The sequence below is a fragment of the Acanthochromis polyacanthus genome, chromosome 2 (assembly GCF_021347895.1).
Source record: "Acanthochromis polyacanthus isolate Apoly-LR-REF ecotype Palm Island chromosome 2, KAUST_Apoly_ChrSc, whole genome shotgun sequence".
Lineage (NCBI taxonomy): Eukaryota > Metazoa > Chordata > Actinopteri > Pomacentridae > Acanthochromis > Acanthochromis polyacanthus.
The window spans coordinates 810,604-825,055 of NC_067114.1; the positions used below are offsets into that span (position 1 = coordinate 810,604).

The 14,452-nt window shown below is 40.7% G+C and overlaps 1 protein-coding gene across 1 annotated transcript in view; it reads right to left on the minus strand.

Moving 5' to 3' along the window:
- The window catches only part of csnk1g1 (casein kinase 1, gamma 1), a 49,361-nt gene extending 35,734 nt beyond the window's left edge, over positions 1 to 13,627 (minus strand). Inside the window, 4 exon segments of the mRNA XM_051936762.1 lie at positions 1,367 to 1,436; positions 2,356 to 2,396; positions 4,430 to 4,814; positions 13,138 to 13,627. Of these exon segments, the coding sequence (XP_051792722.1) occupies positions 1,367 to 1,436; positions 2,356 to 2,396; positions 4,430 to 4,616 (298 nt within the window). The 5' untranslated portion in view covers positions 4,617 to 4,814; positions 13,138 to 13,627.
- Positions 13,628 to 14,452: the final 825 nt, after the last annotated feature.

The window sequence follows — 14,452 nt, forward strand, 5'->3', positions numbered from 1 at the left end:
CTGGAGGACATATTTCCACATTTGGATTGAAAGAACTGAAGAAAAAAACTTTTATTTCTCTGTACTTGTTTAGTTTCTGGGATCTGGTTCCATAATTATGAGAACTTTTAGCCAAAAAGGTACTAAAGTCAGTGGAGCATTTAGAAGCATTGAAGAGCTTCATCTCAGACCAGCATCTCATCAGGAGAGCTCACATTTAAGCAAAATGAGACGTTTGGCAGATAATTAATAACTGACAGAACAGCGGTTTGGTCCAGTCAGGTTTAAGTTAATGGAGGAAACGTTTGTGAGATGTTCTGATCAGACTCTGAGGACTTTTGGGGGAAATATCTAAATAAAATCCTTCTTACAGATATGAGGATCTGATCTGTGATTATAAAGCTTTAGTTCTGTAATCACTGTGTAATGATTTAAAGCATCACCAAATGAGAAATCATCAACAGCATGAAGACATGAACATGTCTGCAGCCTTTACAGGTTTAGAAGAGCAAAGTTTAAAATCATGATTTACATTTCAAACTGACTGATTGTTTATCCTATTAAGAGACAGCAGATAAAAACAGGAATACTGGAGCTACAGCTGCTGGGTGAAGCTCTGAACGGATGCTGCTGTGTGGAAATAATAATGATAATAATAATAATGATAATAATAATAATGACTGTTTGCTCACAAATTCACCACGTCGCCTTAATAAGGCCAACAGCAGTGCTGTGATCACGTCCCAGATGAACAGAGAAATTAGTGCACGTTTAAACTACAGGATTATTTATCACAACATTTTAAAAACCACTCAGTTATTCACAGAGTATCCAGAAATATGTTCCAACCCAGAGCAGACACGCTGCATAAAACTGATGATGAGGTCCTATCAGCTCGTTGTGGACGTCTCACGTGCACTGCAGCCCAACAGCAGAACGTGTCGCCTGGATAACGGCTGAAGCACCATGAACCATGAACATGCACACATTAGGACCGAGGCTTTAACACAGGTTCAGCCATGACTTTAATAAAGCAGCTGTGAATGAAGACGCAGCGCCAAGCAGGAAAAAAATAAATAAAAACATGTTTTCTGTCCTTACAGAGCTACGTCTGAGAAAAAAGATCAGCCGCATGTGTTTAAAAGGAGCTTTACTGCCTTCATTTTGAATTGCACCTCTGCTGAGTCTATTTCCAACCAAGGTCACTGCTCAGCACACTTTCTGTGCACGTGGGCGTCCACGCTTTGACCCGGCTTAATACCAATCTGCAGCCTGAGTTGAGTAATCGCTTGTTGTGGAAATGATGAAATCTTTGGGCTGATCTTCCAAAACAGTCGCATCATTATCATGCAGTGGCATAAAAACAGCAGCAGAAGCGTGACCTTACCCGTGGTGCCCAGAGTTTTGTAGAACCGGTACTCCAGGTGCAGCTGTGGGGCCCTCGACTTCACCGGTTCCTGCAGAAAACAACCACTAATGATTTTAACCACACAGCCTGAAAGAAACCAGTTATCGTTGTTGTTCACTATAAATCAGTAAAGAAAAATACTGAGGGCCTTTCTTTAAAACAAGCACACTCCTGATGACTCATCTCAGCGTACAAACGTGTCAGCAGACGCAGAAGGTCATCTCTGAAACATCCCAGTAATGTGGTGAATGCTCCAAAACAAAACAACACATGGGCTGATAGCGTATTTAAAGAGTTTATCATGACCCCAAACGTTCACTGACCACCAGCTTTTGAAACTCTACACATTTTCACTCCCAGCGTCAGCTCAGCTAACAGCAGCGAGAGTGGAGAGCTTTGAAACCGAAGCAAATTACAACTCTCTGGTGAGCAATAATCAGGGCATGAGTCAGGAGGTTCCAGTGGGAGGACACGCCCAGCGAGCATCTACACCTCATCCACGTTTTCTGTTCCACCAGAACAAAGCAGAACACCGTCCACACCACCCTGGAACAACCTGCAGCATTTAAGTCCTATTTCTGAAAACCACCTGCCAATGACCGTGAACAACATGCAGTTTATGTAGAATTAAAGCTTAGAGTCAGAAATGCTCAGCTTAAACATTATAACGCTGTAATGACACCACATTAGTGAGACATTTATAACATTTCAGTCAAATCTCTACAAGTAAGGACAGAGCAAATACCAACATCTTTTATTTGATTTATTATTTGGACTCTCGTTATAAGTGCCCATTTCATTCTAACACTGACTCTGAAATAAGAAACTACCCTAATAAGACTGATGTAAAAACTGCTCCACTATGCAATGGAGCAGTTTTCCATCATAATAAGGAGCTTTAAAGTCAATCATTAAAACCCTGAGACTGACTCTGAAATCAGAGGTGAGGAACAGAAACGTGCACTTACCAGTTTAATGGCTACGTACTCGTTGGTGTAGAGATTTTTACCTGAAATAAGGCAGGAAAGGAAAAGCACACATTAGAGGCTTTAAAACACAAAGAAGACCACTAAAGGCTTCACAACAGCTTCAGTGGGGAATAAGCAGCTCTGAAAAGACTTCATGATCTGCATTTCCAACGTCTATATCTAGAAAGCTCCAGAAGAGAAGATGTGCAGCTAAAAAACTGTAATAAACCGAGTGCCGCTACACATCAAAACTCCATTATTCTGTGCTTTGACTCGCTTATAACACAAGACTGAGACTAGGGACAGACCAGTCCATTACTGTGGCCTCTATCTGGCATTTTCTGATTATCGGTGTCTGTATCATTCACCCTCAAACTGACCCGTCTTAAAGTTTGACGAGGGAAAAAAATATATTATATATATGTTCACAGTGAAACTTCTGATGTCCACATTTTCAACATTTTTGGGAAATCTTTGAACATTTTCTGGTGGAAAAAAAGAAATGTTGAAATTTTTCTTTAGGAACATTCACAAAAAAATAACCAAAATCCAGCAAATTTCACTGGATTTTGGTAGATTTTTATATGAATGTTCTTAAAGAAAATATCAGAAGTTTTACTGATAAGTATGGAATCACTTTAGACTTTTAGGATTTTTAGGGAAGATTTTTTAAAAATATTTACAGAATTTGGGGGATTTTTTAAAAGATACTTTTAAGGGAAACTTTTAAGGAATTATTGGAATTTTCTGCCTGAAGGTATTTTTTTCAGAAATTTGGGGACTTTTTTGCAGAATTTTTGGATTTTTTTTTCCAGACAGGAAACTAATTTTTTTGGTGCCTGTAAATGAGGACAACAGGAGGGTTAATACATTAAATGCTCTACTTTAGGTCTGAAACGGAGTCCTCTGTCTGTCTGGAGTCACTCTGTGGTCTCAGAAATGTCTCAGGAGAGACAAAAAACCTAAAAAAAAACTGAACAAGAAACAAGCTTTTGCCACAAACTAGGAAGTTAGCTTCTCTCACAGCGGCTAAGGCTATGCTAACGGCTAACGGCAGAGTAGGAAGGCTGCTACAGATGAACCTATAAACAAATATGGATAAAGCTTTAAGATATTGATCTTAGTGGATGATAAAAGTGACAGAACAGTGACAGATTAGGAACATAGAGAAGAACAGCAGACAGAAGTGCAGGAGACAAACGGATCAATCTCAGTCGACCTCACATAACCAGAGGAGAGTCTTAATCTAATCACTAATCATTCATTTCATGGTATCTTCATTGGATAAAAAATGCTTTTCTTTCCAAATTTTCTAACCCTTTCTCCATGTGCAAGATCATCAGACTCTTTCCTCGTAGACTTAGGATCTGTGTTGTCATTGTTCAGGTGCAGTATTTCTAATGCCATACGTCTGTTTGCTCTACTTCAGCCCATTTTCTGGTAATATTTCTTATTAGTATACAGTTTACATGTTGTACCTGTGGTATCTTATTTTATTTTTCTTTCTAGACACTCCACACAAACACTTTCAGACACTTTGCATTTTTATTGTATTTTACTGCTAACCTCTTGACACAGAGCTGTCTGTGTAGGTTCTCATTCATCCAGGTCATGGTTGTCCAAAGCACTTTAAATCAATCCACTGGACTGTCTTTGCACAGAGCTTAGTAGATTTTGTGTATATTCCTCTAACCTTTTTACTGTATTGTATTCTGGCTAAATGATTTCCTCCGGGATGACTAAAGTAGATCTTATCATATTTTAAAATAAAGACATTTCTTTTTTTTAATTTGTTGTCTTTATTGAGCAGGTTAGTAGATGGACAGACAGAAAAGTAGAGAGAAGAACAGGGACAGAGCTGCAGTAAAGGAGCGTGAGCTGGAACCCCGTTAGGGACGACAGCCCACTGAACCAGCTGATCGATCTGGACGCTGGTGAAATCAGGACATTTGTAAGTGACCCCAGACTTTTGAAAAGTAGTGTACATCGGTCCCACATATCTGTTGTCTGCCTTTCTTGATCCCCAGTGACTGGAACTGGTATCTAACCCATTCCCAGTTCAGACTCCACTCACCAAGCTTCAGTTCACCAAAGTTTCCACAGCCGATCTTCTTGCCCACACGGAAATTGGGCCCCACCATGAGAACCCCAGAGGAGCTGGAGGATCCGGACGGCCGGGACGAGTGCCCGCTCCGGCTTCCCTGGGAAACTTTGGTGCTCCTCGCCGGCCGCTCGCCGTATTTGTCTCTTTGCTGATCCATGGTGTGAGCAGCTCAGGTCAGCTGATGAAGGAAGAGGCCTCCTGGGCCGGGCCCCCACAGCCACAGCCCCGCTCACTGGCACCGTCCGGATGGTCCAGCCACGCTCATGGGACAGAACCGGGGCCGCTTATCCTCAGCCTGTCACCTCTAACAGATGCTACACCTCAACATCTGTCCAGGAAGGAGACGGTGGAAGACCTGCAAGACCCACAGAAGATCACAAGGTTTAGGATTTACTTTCTGTAGAGACAGGGACGCTAATTAGACCTAATAAGAACAAAATCACCTCAGATACCTACGGACAGTCATACACTGGATTAGAACACAACTACAGCTTCAATCAATCAGAGTTTATTTGCAAAACATTCAGGAAGAAAAAAAAATCCCTTAAAAGTTTTATTTAAAAAAATCCGCTAAATGTGGCAAGAAAATTATTGTAAATATTTTCAAAAAATGAGTAAAAATCTTCCAAAAAATCCTAAAAATATCTAAAGTGATTCCATAAATATCAGTAAAAGTTCTAATATTTTCTTTAGGAACATTCACATAAAAATCAACCAAAATCCAACAAATCTTTGAACATTTTTTGTCTACCAAAAACGTTAAAAAAATTCCCAAAAATGTTGAAAATGTGGACACCACAAGTTTCACTGTGAAAATATATTTTATCTCCACATTTTCAAACTTCAAAACGGGTCAGTTTGACTCACAGGACGACACCAGGGTTAATTCCCTTTTTAAAACAAACTTTTACCAGAAAGCCTTTCCTGATTGTACATGAGTTACACATTTTGTAATAGTCTTATTATTTATCATCTCTTTTCACCATTCCTGCCCTGGAAAGGAGTTTTTTAGGTTTTATTTTACATAATTCTGTATTTTCCAGCTTTTAAAATTGATGCTTCATTGGCTTCAGCTGAGAAGTGCTTTGTAACGTGTTTTAAAGAGCAAATAAATAAAAGTTTATCATTATTACACTGACAAAGCGCCCTGACTGTAAAATAGCTCCACCTTAAACACATCTGAGCTGCTTTCAGGTTTTAAAAAGTACACAGATACAACATAGAGTAAAATATGACACTTAATCTCTCAGCTCCTATGACAGATGTTTAAAATGATGATGTGAATAATAAAATCCCTGCAGACTGCTGATGGAAAGCGGCTCTGCTTTAAGTTTTTAAAATCGAGCCTCGCTGCATCAAGCAGTGGAAAGAGGCGACACAACAAAGTAAAACCAACAGAAAGTGGAGCTGAACTGAAAACATGTAATGTAGTGCTTTGTTTGACTGCTTCACCTTCCTGATGGTAACTCTGTAGAATCAACAGACTGCACTCACCAAAACTGTAATCTACCTCACAAACAGGGGGCCGCTGGTCTATTACAGTGTTTTAACACATTTAACACACTTTAGTGCATCGGCTCAGATCTAAACTCAGACAGTCACACACCAGCAGAAACTAACTAAAGGAGCAGCTCCTGTTTTCTGCCACATAAATTACTGTTTTAGTCAATGGAGTCTGGTGCCTTTGAAGAGAACACAGAGCTTCAGTTTGCTGTCTGATGGACAGATAGAGTGATTAAAAAGATTCTGCATATAGTGTACATTAGACCGATGTGGATCTTTTAGCTCTTCTTTTTTGGCAGGTTAAAATGAGTTTTGCTGCAGGAGTACTCTAACTTCTACTGGGTGTCTGCTGCAGGTAAAACACTGAATAAGGAGCTCATTAAACCCACTTCAAAGGATCTAGCCCTTTAATGATGTGAAAATCAGACAAAGTAGCAAATGTCAGCAGGATTCAATTTGAGCAGCAAGTTTTACACTGAAAAAGTTTTCTACTGACAGAATGAACAGTAATTACCACTCTGTAGTGCAGTTCATCCACGGCATTGTTCTACTCTTTTCTAAATTTACTCTATTTAAACCTCCTGTTGTCCTCATTTACGGCACCAAAAAATATTATTTCCTTGTCTGAAAAAAATCCTAAAATTCAACAAAAAAAATCCCCAAATTTCTGAAAGTTTGCAAAACCTTCAGGAAGAAAATTCCAATAATTCTTTAAAAGTTTCCCTTAAAAATATTATTCAAAAAAATCTCCCAAATGTGGCAAGAAAATTCTTTTAAATATTTTCAAAAAATGAGTAAAAATCTTCCAAAAAATCCTAAAAATATCTAAAGTGACTCCATATATATCAGTAAAACTTCTGATATTTTCTTAAAAACATTCACAAAAAAATCAGCCAAAATCCATTTTTTGTGAATGTTCTTAAAGAAACTTTTTAAAAAAATATTTCTTTCTTTCCTCCAAAAAACATTCAAAGATTTCCCAAAAATGTTGAAAACGTGGACATCAGAAGTTTCGCTGTAAAAATACATTTTTTCTCCACATGTTCAAACTTTAAGCGGGTCAGGACGACAGTGGGCTGAAATAAAACCTGTTTGCTCCAGTAGCTGCCTGCAGCAGCGCCGCCGGCCGGCCGGACAGTCATCGAGCCTCAGCGGTCACAGAAAACACGACAACACAAACCTTAAGCTGGAGTTTGTGATGGTGAAGGCATCTCACACCCACAGCTCCAGCCTGGTGGAGAACATTATATAAACAATTACATAAAGCTACGTGTGCTGAAGGACGCCACAGCTTCACCTGATGGACGCCGCTCACTCATTCCTGGTTCCACTTTCCTTTCTGTGCACACACTGAATTCTGGGATTAGCGGATGGAAAAGGCGGTTTGGTGTGGGATTGTGCGATCACTGCTGCGTCTGATGCTTCGTCTGCAGGCCTCTGGGGGACGTTCTATCCTGTTAATCATCTTCGGCCGGTTATCGTCCTGAAGCTAACGCCGGCTGTAAATTAGCCGCATTATCGATTCAACGTTAAAAACAACTTTTTATGCTTCCAGTAACAAACAGCGCAGCTCCAACTGTTTTCATGACAATGCTGTAATTCCTGAGCATGGAAAGCTGCTGCTGCTGCTGGAAGTGTTTGTGTGTGGGCTTCTGGATGACTCATGCTCACATCTCAGCATCAAACACAGCGAGTTTGCTCTCAGGGGCAGCTGTTGCTATTACATAAAACCAGGAACAGAACAGCACGGCTACAAAACAGCAGCACAGACCAACGGCGGGCCATAACACTTTCCATTGTGCAAATACTCATTTGTAGGCCGCTGTGTTTAGATTAGCTCAGCTCAGGGTTTGTTCTGACTGAAGAGGAGGCTGCCATCTTAGCGCCCAACCTGCATTCATCCCCTTCACAGCTCACATTTCTCTACATACATCACAGAAAACTGCAGCTAAAAGCAGCTCAAACTGTCTGTTTATTCAGAGCTACAGTCATTACGGTAACTACCTGAGGATGGGATGTGTTTGAAGAAACAAATGAGGATTATTGGCTAAATTAACGTTGATCAGATCTTTATCCTGTAGAACGGGGGGGGTCAGACTCATCTTAGTTCAGGGACCACATTCAAACATCATGACCAACCTGAAATATTTTAAAAAATAAGTTCAGTTTCATCAACATTCAGCCTCAGTTAATTATTTAGACATTAAAATGTCCAGATCAGAGAGTCTACAAAGGAACACAACATTTAGTCACCTGGAACTGAACCACAGAGGATTTTACTGTTTGATCAACGTGACAAAAAAAACAACAAAAAATTACAAAATGAGACCCAAAACGACAAAAGAACAAAGAACAATCTAGTATTTTACTTTCTGATCTAAACAACTTGTCATGGTCTAGAAATGATTTTAAATTTATAGTTTTACTAATTTACAATCTGCAGTTAATGTCTTCTCTGTAATTTTTCCACTCTGAGGGCCGGATTGGACCCTCTGGAGGACCACTTTTGGACCACGGGCCTCATGTTGGACCCCCTGCTGTACGGTATTCCAGGAGGACTCGTGGTGTTCTCCAGCTGACAGTCTAACACTGAAAGACAGACAGACCTACAGCTCCTTCAAACCCAGCAGTCAGCTGAACATCCAAACGATGAGCAGCCTGTCAGCAGCAGGTTTTACCTTTCTCTACATAAAACTCTTTAAAACTGTCTTTGTCTGTTTTATGCGTTATTTGCCACGATTTCTGCCAGCAGGATTACAGCACCAGTCGCTCTGCTTTAAACATGTTCAGACATGCCTGACCTGAGGATCACTGGAGAAAAAAAAACACGTTAAAGTGGGACGAGAACTTAATTCACACTAAACAAGACAGAAAAAGCTTTAAGTGCAAACATGCACAGCTATATAAGACCTCAGGCATCATTTATCTACTGTAGCGTCATTAAATATCTATTTTACTGAAAATAATGACAACAGAAAAGCAAAATTAAACAGAGTCAAAAACAGAGTCTATTAGTATTTTAGATAAAAAGACTCACTGTGGAAATATCTACAGCTGCAATCCGACATAGAACAGTCCCACAATAACTACTGGGTCTGCAAATGTTCAGCTTCAGCTCAAACTGTGTGGATTGTCTCATTGTAGACGGATTCCCTGAGGCTTCGTTTAGAAAGGATTTACTAAATAAATGCTGAGGAACTACTGCATGAAATCACAGCTTTATAAAGCCGTCCAGACAGTCAGAGAAAATTAATCTCAGCCGAGCACCGAATCAATAGAAGAAAAGAACAGAAGCTAGTGAGGAGGAGAAACCAGCAGAAACCAGCAGGAACCAGCAGGAACCAGCAGGAACCAGCAGGAACCAGTGAGGTCTTCTATACCAGCGTCTGGTTCTGGTTCTGATGTGGGACGGGGAATCCCCTCCTTCATCCATGCTGCTGCTGTGTCTCCTGATAAATGAGGACCTGATTGAGGACACCCACCTTCTAGCACCATTTTAAAGAAGCTGCTTTCTCACGAGGAGATGACATGAAAGGATTTGATCAATTCTAATCACATTACAGATTAATTTATGACCCCCTCAGCTGAAAACTAATATTTAAGGACATGTTGGCTGTGCAGCTTCTTCAAACGAGTTTTGTTACAAACTCAGGCAGTAACTAAAGGAACAGACATTATTTCAGAGCTACAGGAAGCAGAGAATTCAGAAGGAGATTAATGAGAACTGACTCTGGACTCCCAGGTGTAAAACAGAGGAAATGGAGAAATGCTGAGCTGGAGTTCAGATTCTAAATGTCACAGCAGACGTCCATAACGGACACTAGAGCTGCTTTTCTGCTGGACGTCAACATGTCTGATGATAATACAGATTTATGACGTCTGATAATGTGCTCTTTTGCATTCTGATGTTTAATCTGACTCTGGCTCAGTCTGTATGAGAGGAACAGTCACTGATTTACTAACGTGAAATACAAGAAGCATTTTTACACAGCAGCACCAGCTTCCAACTCATTTCTCTTCCTATGAAGCTGCAGACACTTTAAAACGGATAACCCACAGAGGGGTGTCCAACATGAGGCCCGTGGTCCAAAAGTGGTCCTCCAGAGGGTCCAATCCGGTCCTCAGAGTGGAAAAGTTACAGAGAAGACATTAACTGCAGATTGTAAATTAGTAAAACTATAAATTTAAAATCATTTCTAGACCATGACAAGTTGTTTGGATCAGAAAGTAAAATATTAGATTATTCTTTGTTCTTTTGTCGTTTTGTGTCTCATTGTTGTAATATTTTGTTTTGTTGTTTTTTGTCATTTTGTGTGTTTTGACTTATTTTTGCCATTTACTGTTTGCTTTATTTGTTGTTTTGTGTCATTTTTGTCTCGCTTCTGCTGTTTGTCTGTTTTTTTAAGTCATTTTTTTCTCACCTTTGTTGTTTTTGTAACATTTTGTCGCTGTTTTTTGTCTGATTTTTGTCGTTTTGATCAAAAAGTATAACACTACATCATTCAGGTCCAGGTGACTAAATGTTGTGTTCCTTTGTAGACACTCTGTGATCTGGAAGTTGTGATGTGGAAATGATAAACTGAGGATGGATGCTGATGAAACTGAACTGATTGAATGTCAGGTTGTTCATGATCTTTTAAGATAATTCCTTAAATGTGAACATTTTTACAGTAACCAAAGGAACCATGAGGAGTTGTGGTTATTTCTAGGTTATTATGCTGTGGTTTTACTGGTTTTACTGGAGATCAGACTGAATGTGGAAGCTGGACTAAGATGAGTTTAACATCCCTGACCTACAGCACGCTAAATAAATCCTAAACACTCATTCTGAACATTTCTTAAAGTGTAACAGTCGCTCTCTGATCAGAACATCCCACAGATATAAAATTCATTGTGTAAATGTGTCTTATTACTAAAAACGCTCCTGAACGTAGATGTTGTGACTGCAGCTGATAAGTTCTGCTGATCTCACGTCTGTCGCCACCAACACTCTGGAAAACAGCTTCAGACTTTTAAACAGCTTCAGACTTTTCTGTTTTATAGTTCTAGTCTGGAAATGATGAAGAGGGAATTTGGTTTTATAGAAATATATAAACAGCGCAGAATGAAAGCAGTATTTTCACAGCGCTGGTGAAACATGAAGAGCATCAAAACACACACTGAAGTGTTTGCAGTCTAATCACAGCCACCGGGTTTGTTTGTTTGACGACATCGCTAATCAAAAACTAAATATTTTAAGAATTTATGAGCACTGATGTGATTGGTTAATAGCTAGCTCTAGAACCGTCACCATTCACTCGTATTTTTCCTCCAGTAACACAGTGAGGTGCCACTGAAAAGCTATTAAACACTCCACAAACGTCGATTACGGTCCACAGATTTATCGGTCAAAATATCTTGAGGAACTGAGACACTTCTTGCTGATTAGCATCTATTAAAAATGACTAATCTGTTGACATCTTTTCATTTCTGCAGCAGCATAAAGGCTGTGAGTGCCGTGATTAACCTTCAGTGGAAAGATCAGCCTGAGAGGGGGTCCAGCCGACGGAGCAGACTCCTACCGAGGCGACGCCGGAGAGCAGCTGCCTCCTCCTCAGAGCTCCTACCGACTGGAACCGCTACAATTCAGATCATCCAGGAGCTTCCTCAGAAATCAGTTCATATAAAACAACGCATACACGCCAGGCCTCTCTGGAGCTGAACAATAAACCGAGTTGAACACAAATAAAGCAGCTCTAACGTAGGATCCAGGTGAAGCACGGCGTCTGATCTGGGTTTAAACTGTTGTGTCAACAGGTTTAGACGTTCATGCCGTCCTACTCATGTTTCTACGCTTTATCACGTTTCAGATCCGCTCCACAGTAAATACTTAACTAAAGCTTCAAATTTTAACATCTCCACAAAAAATAACAATTCCATATTTCCCAAAACTGTTCAGTCCTAAGAGTTTAATCTAAAAATACTGAACAATGCACATTAACGTGTCCTCTATCATTTCAAACCTGACTGGAACAACCCAAGAAAACACTGACATGTTTCTGTAAACTAAAGCATGAACTAATCTAAAGCTAGACATGTAAACACTGAGTTCTGATTCATCGTCACCTTCTGAACTAATGCAGCAGAAACTATTTCACAGCAGCTTTTCCTCCACTTGGTTTCTTTAAAAGGATATAAAGCAATAACCAGCATTTTAATAAACAGAACAGCTCTCTGAAAACAAGCCACCGGGTTATTTAGTGGAAAATGTGGCAACTAATTATTCTGCTGGCTGGAGAGTGATTGATCACAGGCCATGCTGTATTGATTTGTAGTAAACCATCTATCCATGTCTACTATCATCTACTATCCAGATCTACACTAGTTTGACCACAAACATGGAGGATCTTCACTGCAGATGATTTACCTTCACATGTGGATAACATAAACCATAATCACATCATCCTTCTCTGCTGTCAGTCTGAACCATAGGCTCTTTATATACAGTCTATGATGCTAACATGCTGCTAAGGATCAATAAAGTAAATATTCTGTTTTATAAATGCTTCATTACTACAGGCTGACATGGGGCCTTGGTTAAATCTTTTTCCACACAGTGTAATCCTGACTTTGCAGCCCTGATCCTGCCCACAGAAGCAGCAGAAATAAACAGTTTGTGTGTTTTAGTGTGTAGAAGCAGCTATGTTCTCTGATAAGATGATGGATCCTCTGAAGGCCTCTGCTGAAATCAAAACAAGGAAACCAGCCAACAGCTGAGCTCCAACATTTCTCGGACAAAGCCCTCATGGCAACCCCGATCACTGATCATCGATCAGTAGCAGAACAAACCACCAGGTTAACTTAAAACCAGCATCCTGCCAACATCAAACCAGACTAACCAGTCAGAGCTAACGTTAGCACAACATTACTGAGCCTCAGTGGCTGGTCCGGGTTAAAATATGCACACAGAAAACCCGACACGCACTTATTTCCTCCTTAATGATAATATTGGGCTGTTTGGATGGATAAAAATAGAGGAAACACACTCTTTGCTTGGTGCTAACGCCTTAGCTAGCAGCTCCTGGCGGCTAGCTGACAGCTGGACGGAAACAAGGAAATTAGCTCCGTTAGCAACGAAAATATGAGCTAACAAGCAGCAGCCTGGATGTTAGCTCACAAACAAACAGTAGGCTCACCTCGGCTCTGGTGGGTCCACGCGGTCCGGACTGGGGTTGTGAGCTGTTCGGGGCGGGTTTAAACGGTGTCCCGGGGCTGAATGCCAGATTTTTTTTGTTCTTTTCCGTGCCGCTGGTTGTGACTGATGCTCCGCTAACAGGCTGCTTGGTTAGCGGCTCCTCTCCATTCTTCGTCTGCCTCCGCTGGAAGCTCCGACACTCCGGATGTAGAAACACGGCACCGCCCGCCTCGGAACGCACACTTCCAGGTCACACACTGGCTAATTAGGCATCACACCATCCCTATGTCACGGTTAACTCCTCACACCACAGCCGGATACCAGCCTGAAGCTCTAAATCCTGCTTTAAAGTGTGTCAGCAGGAGCAGAGGTTACACAAACCCCAACACTAACTCTAACCGAATACTAGTCCTAACTAACCGAACACTAGTCCTAACTAACCCAACACCAACTCTTTAACAGGGCTGCCAACTTGTGACCAGATCTTAGAGTGAGATTTGGTTTGTGCGGTGTTAGGTGTGGCTGCTTGCTGTCTCTCTCTGATCTCCCTCCTCCCTTTACCTGTGCAACTGCAGCACAGGAGGGCATTTAGGGTGGCAGGAGAGAGCGGCAGGCAGAGGCATGAGCACCACAAAGCTACACGTCCTCCCCGGGCAAACGCGTGAGGGTTTTTTGTGTTTGTGCAAACTTTCATTTCGTGATTAACAATGAGTTCTTCTCTTTTCAGGCATTTGATCTCTCACCCCATGCAGGTTTAGATTGCTGGGTTTTGTTGTTTTAGTTTGGCTGTTGTTGCTGGTAGTCCTATTTTTCCCATTTTCCTTTGGTAGCGGTTATTTTTGGTTAGGCAGTTTAGTTCGGGATGGTGACTGGTCCCAGGGCCCGTTGCCGGGTTAGACACATTCACCACCCCTCTTTTGTTTCTTTTGTCCAGCAGCAACAGCACTTTTCCTTTTACCATTATTTCTACTCTGATTAGTTGGATTATTCATAAATAAAGCTATTTTTTCCCTTCACCAATTCACCCGCCGTGTCTGTGTCCAGTTTATGTTTCGGTCTCCTTGTTTGTTTGAGCCGAATTTGTTCATTTTTAAAGAGGCTGTAACATGCGGGATGCTGACAGGGGGTCTAATTTAGAAAATTATTGATCCTATTTCCTGCATTCTGGTGTATTTTAAGAGCATTTTGCCTTTTAAAATCTTATTATAGAGATAACATTAAGGGATAATAAAAACATTGAGCTTAAAAAAGCAGGAAAAACACAGAGCAAAAGCAGGCAGTATTGAAAATGGTTCTTCATGTAAAATATGGATGAA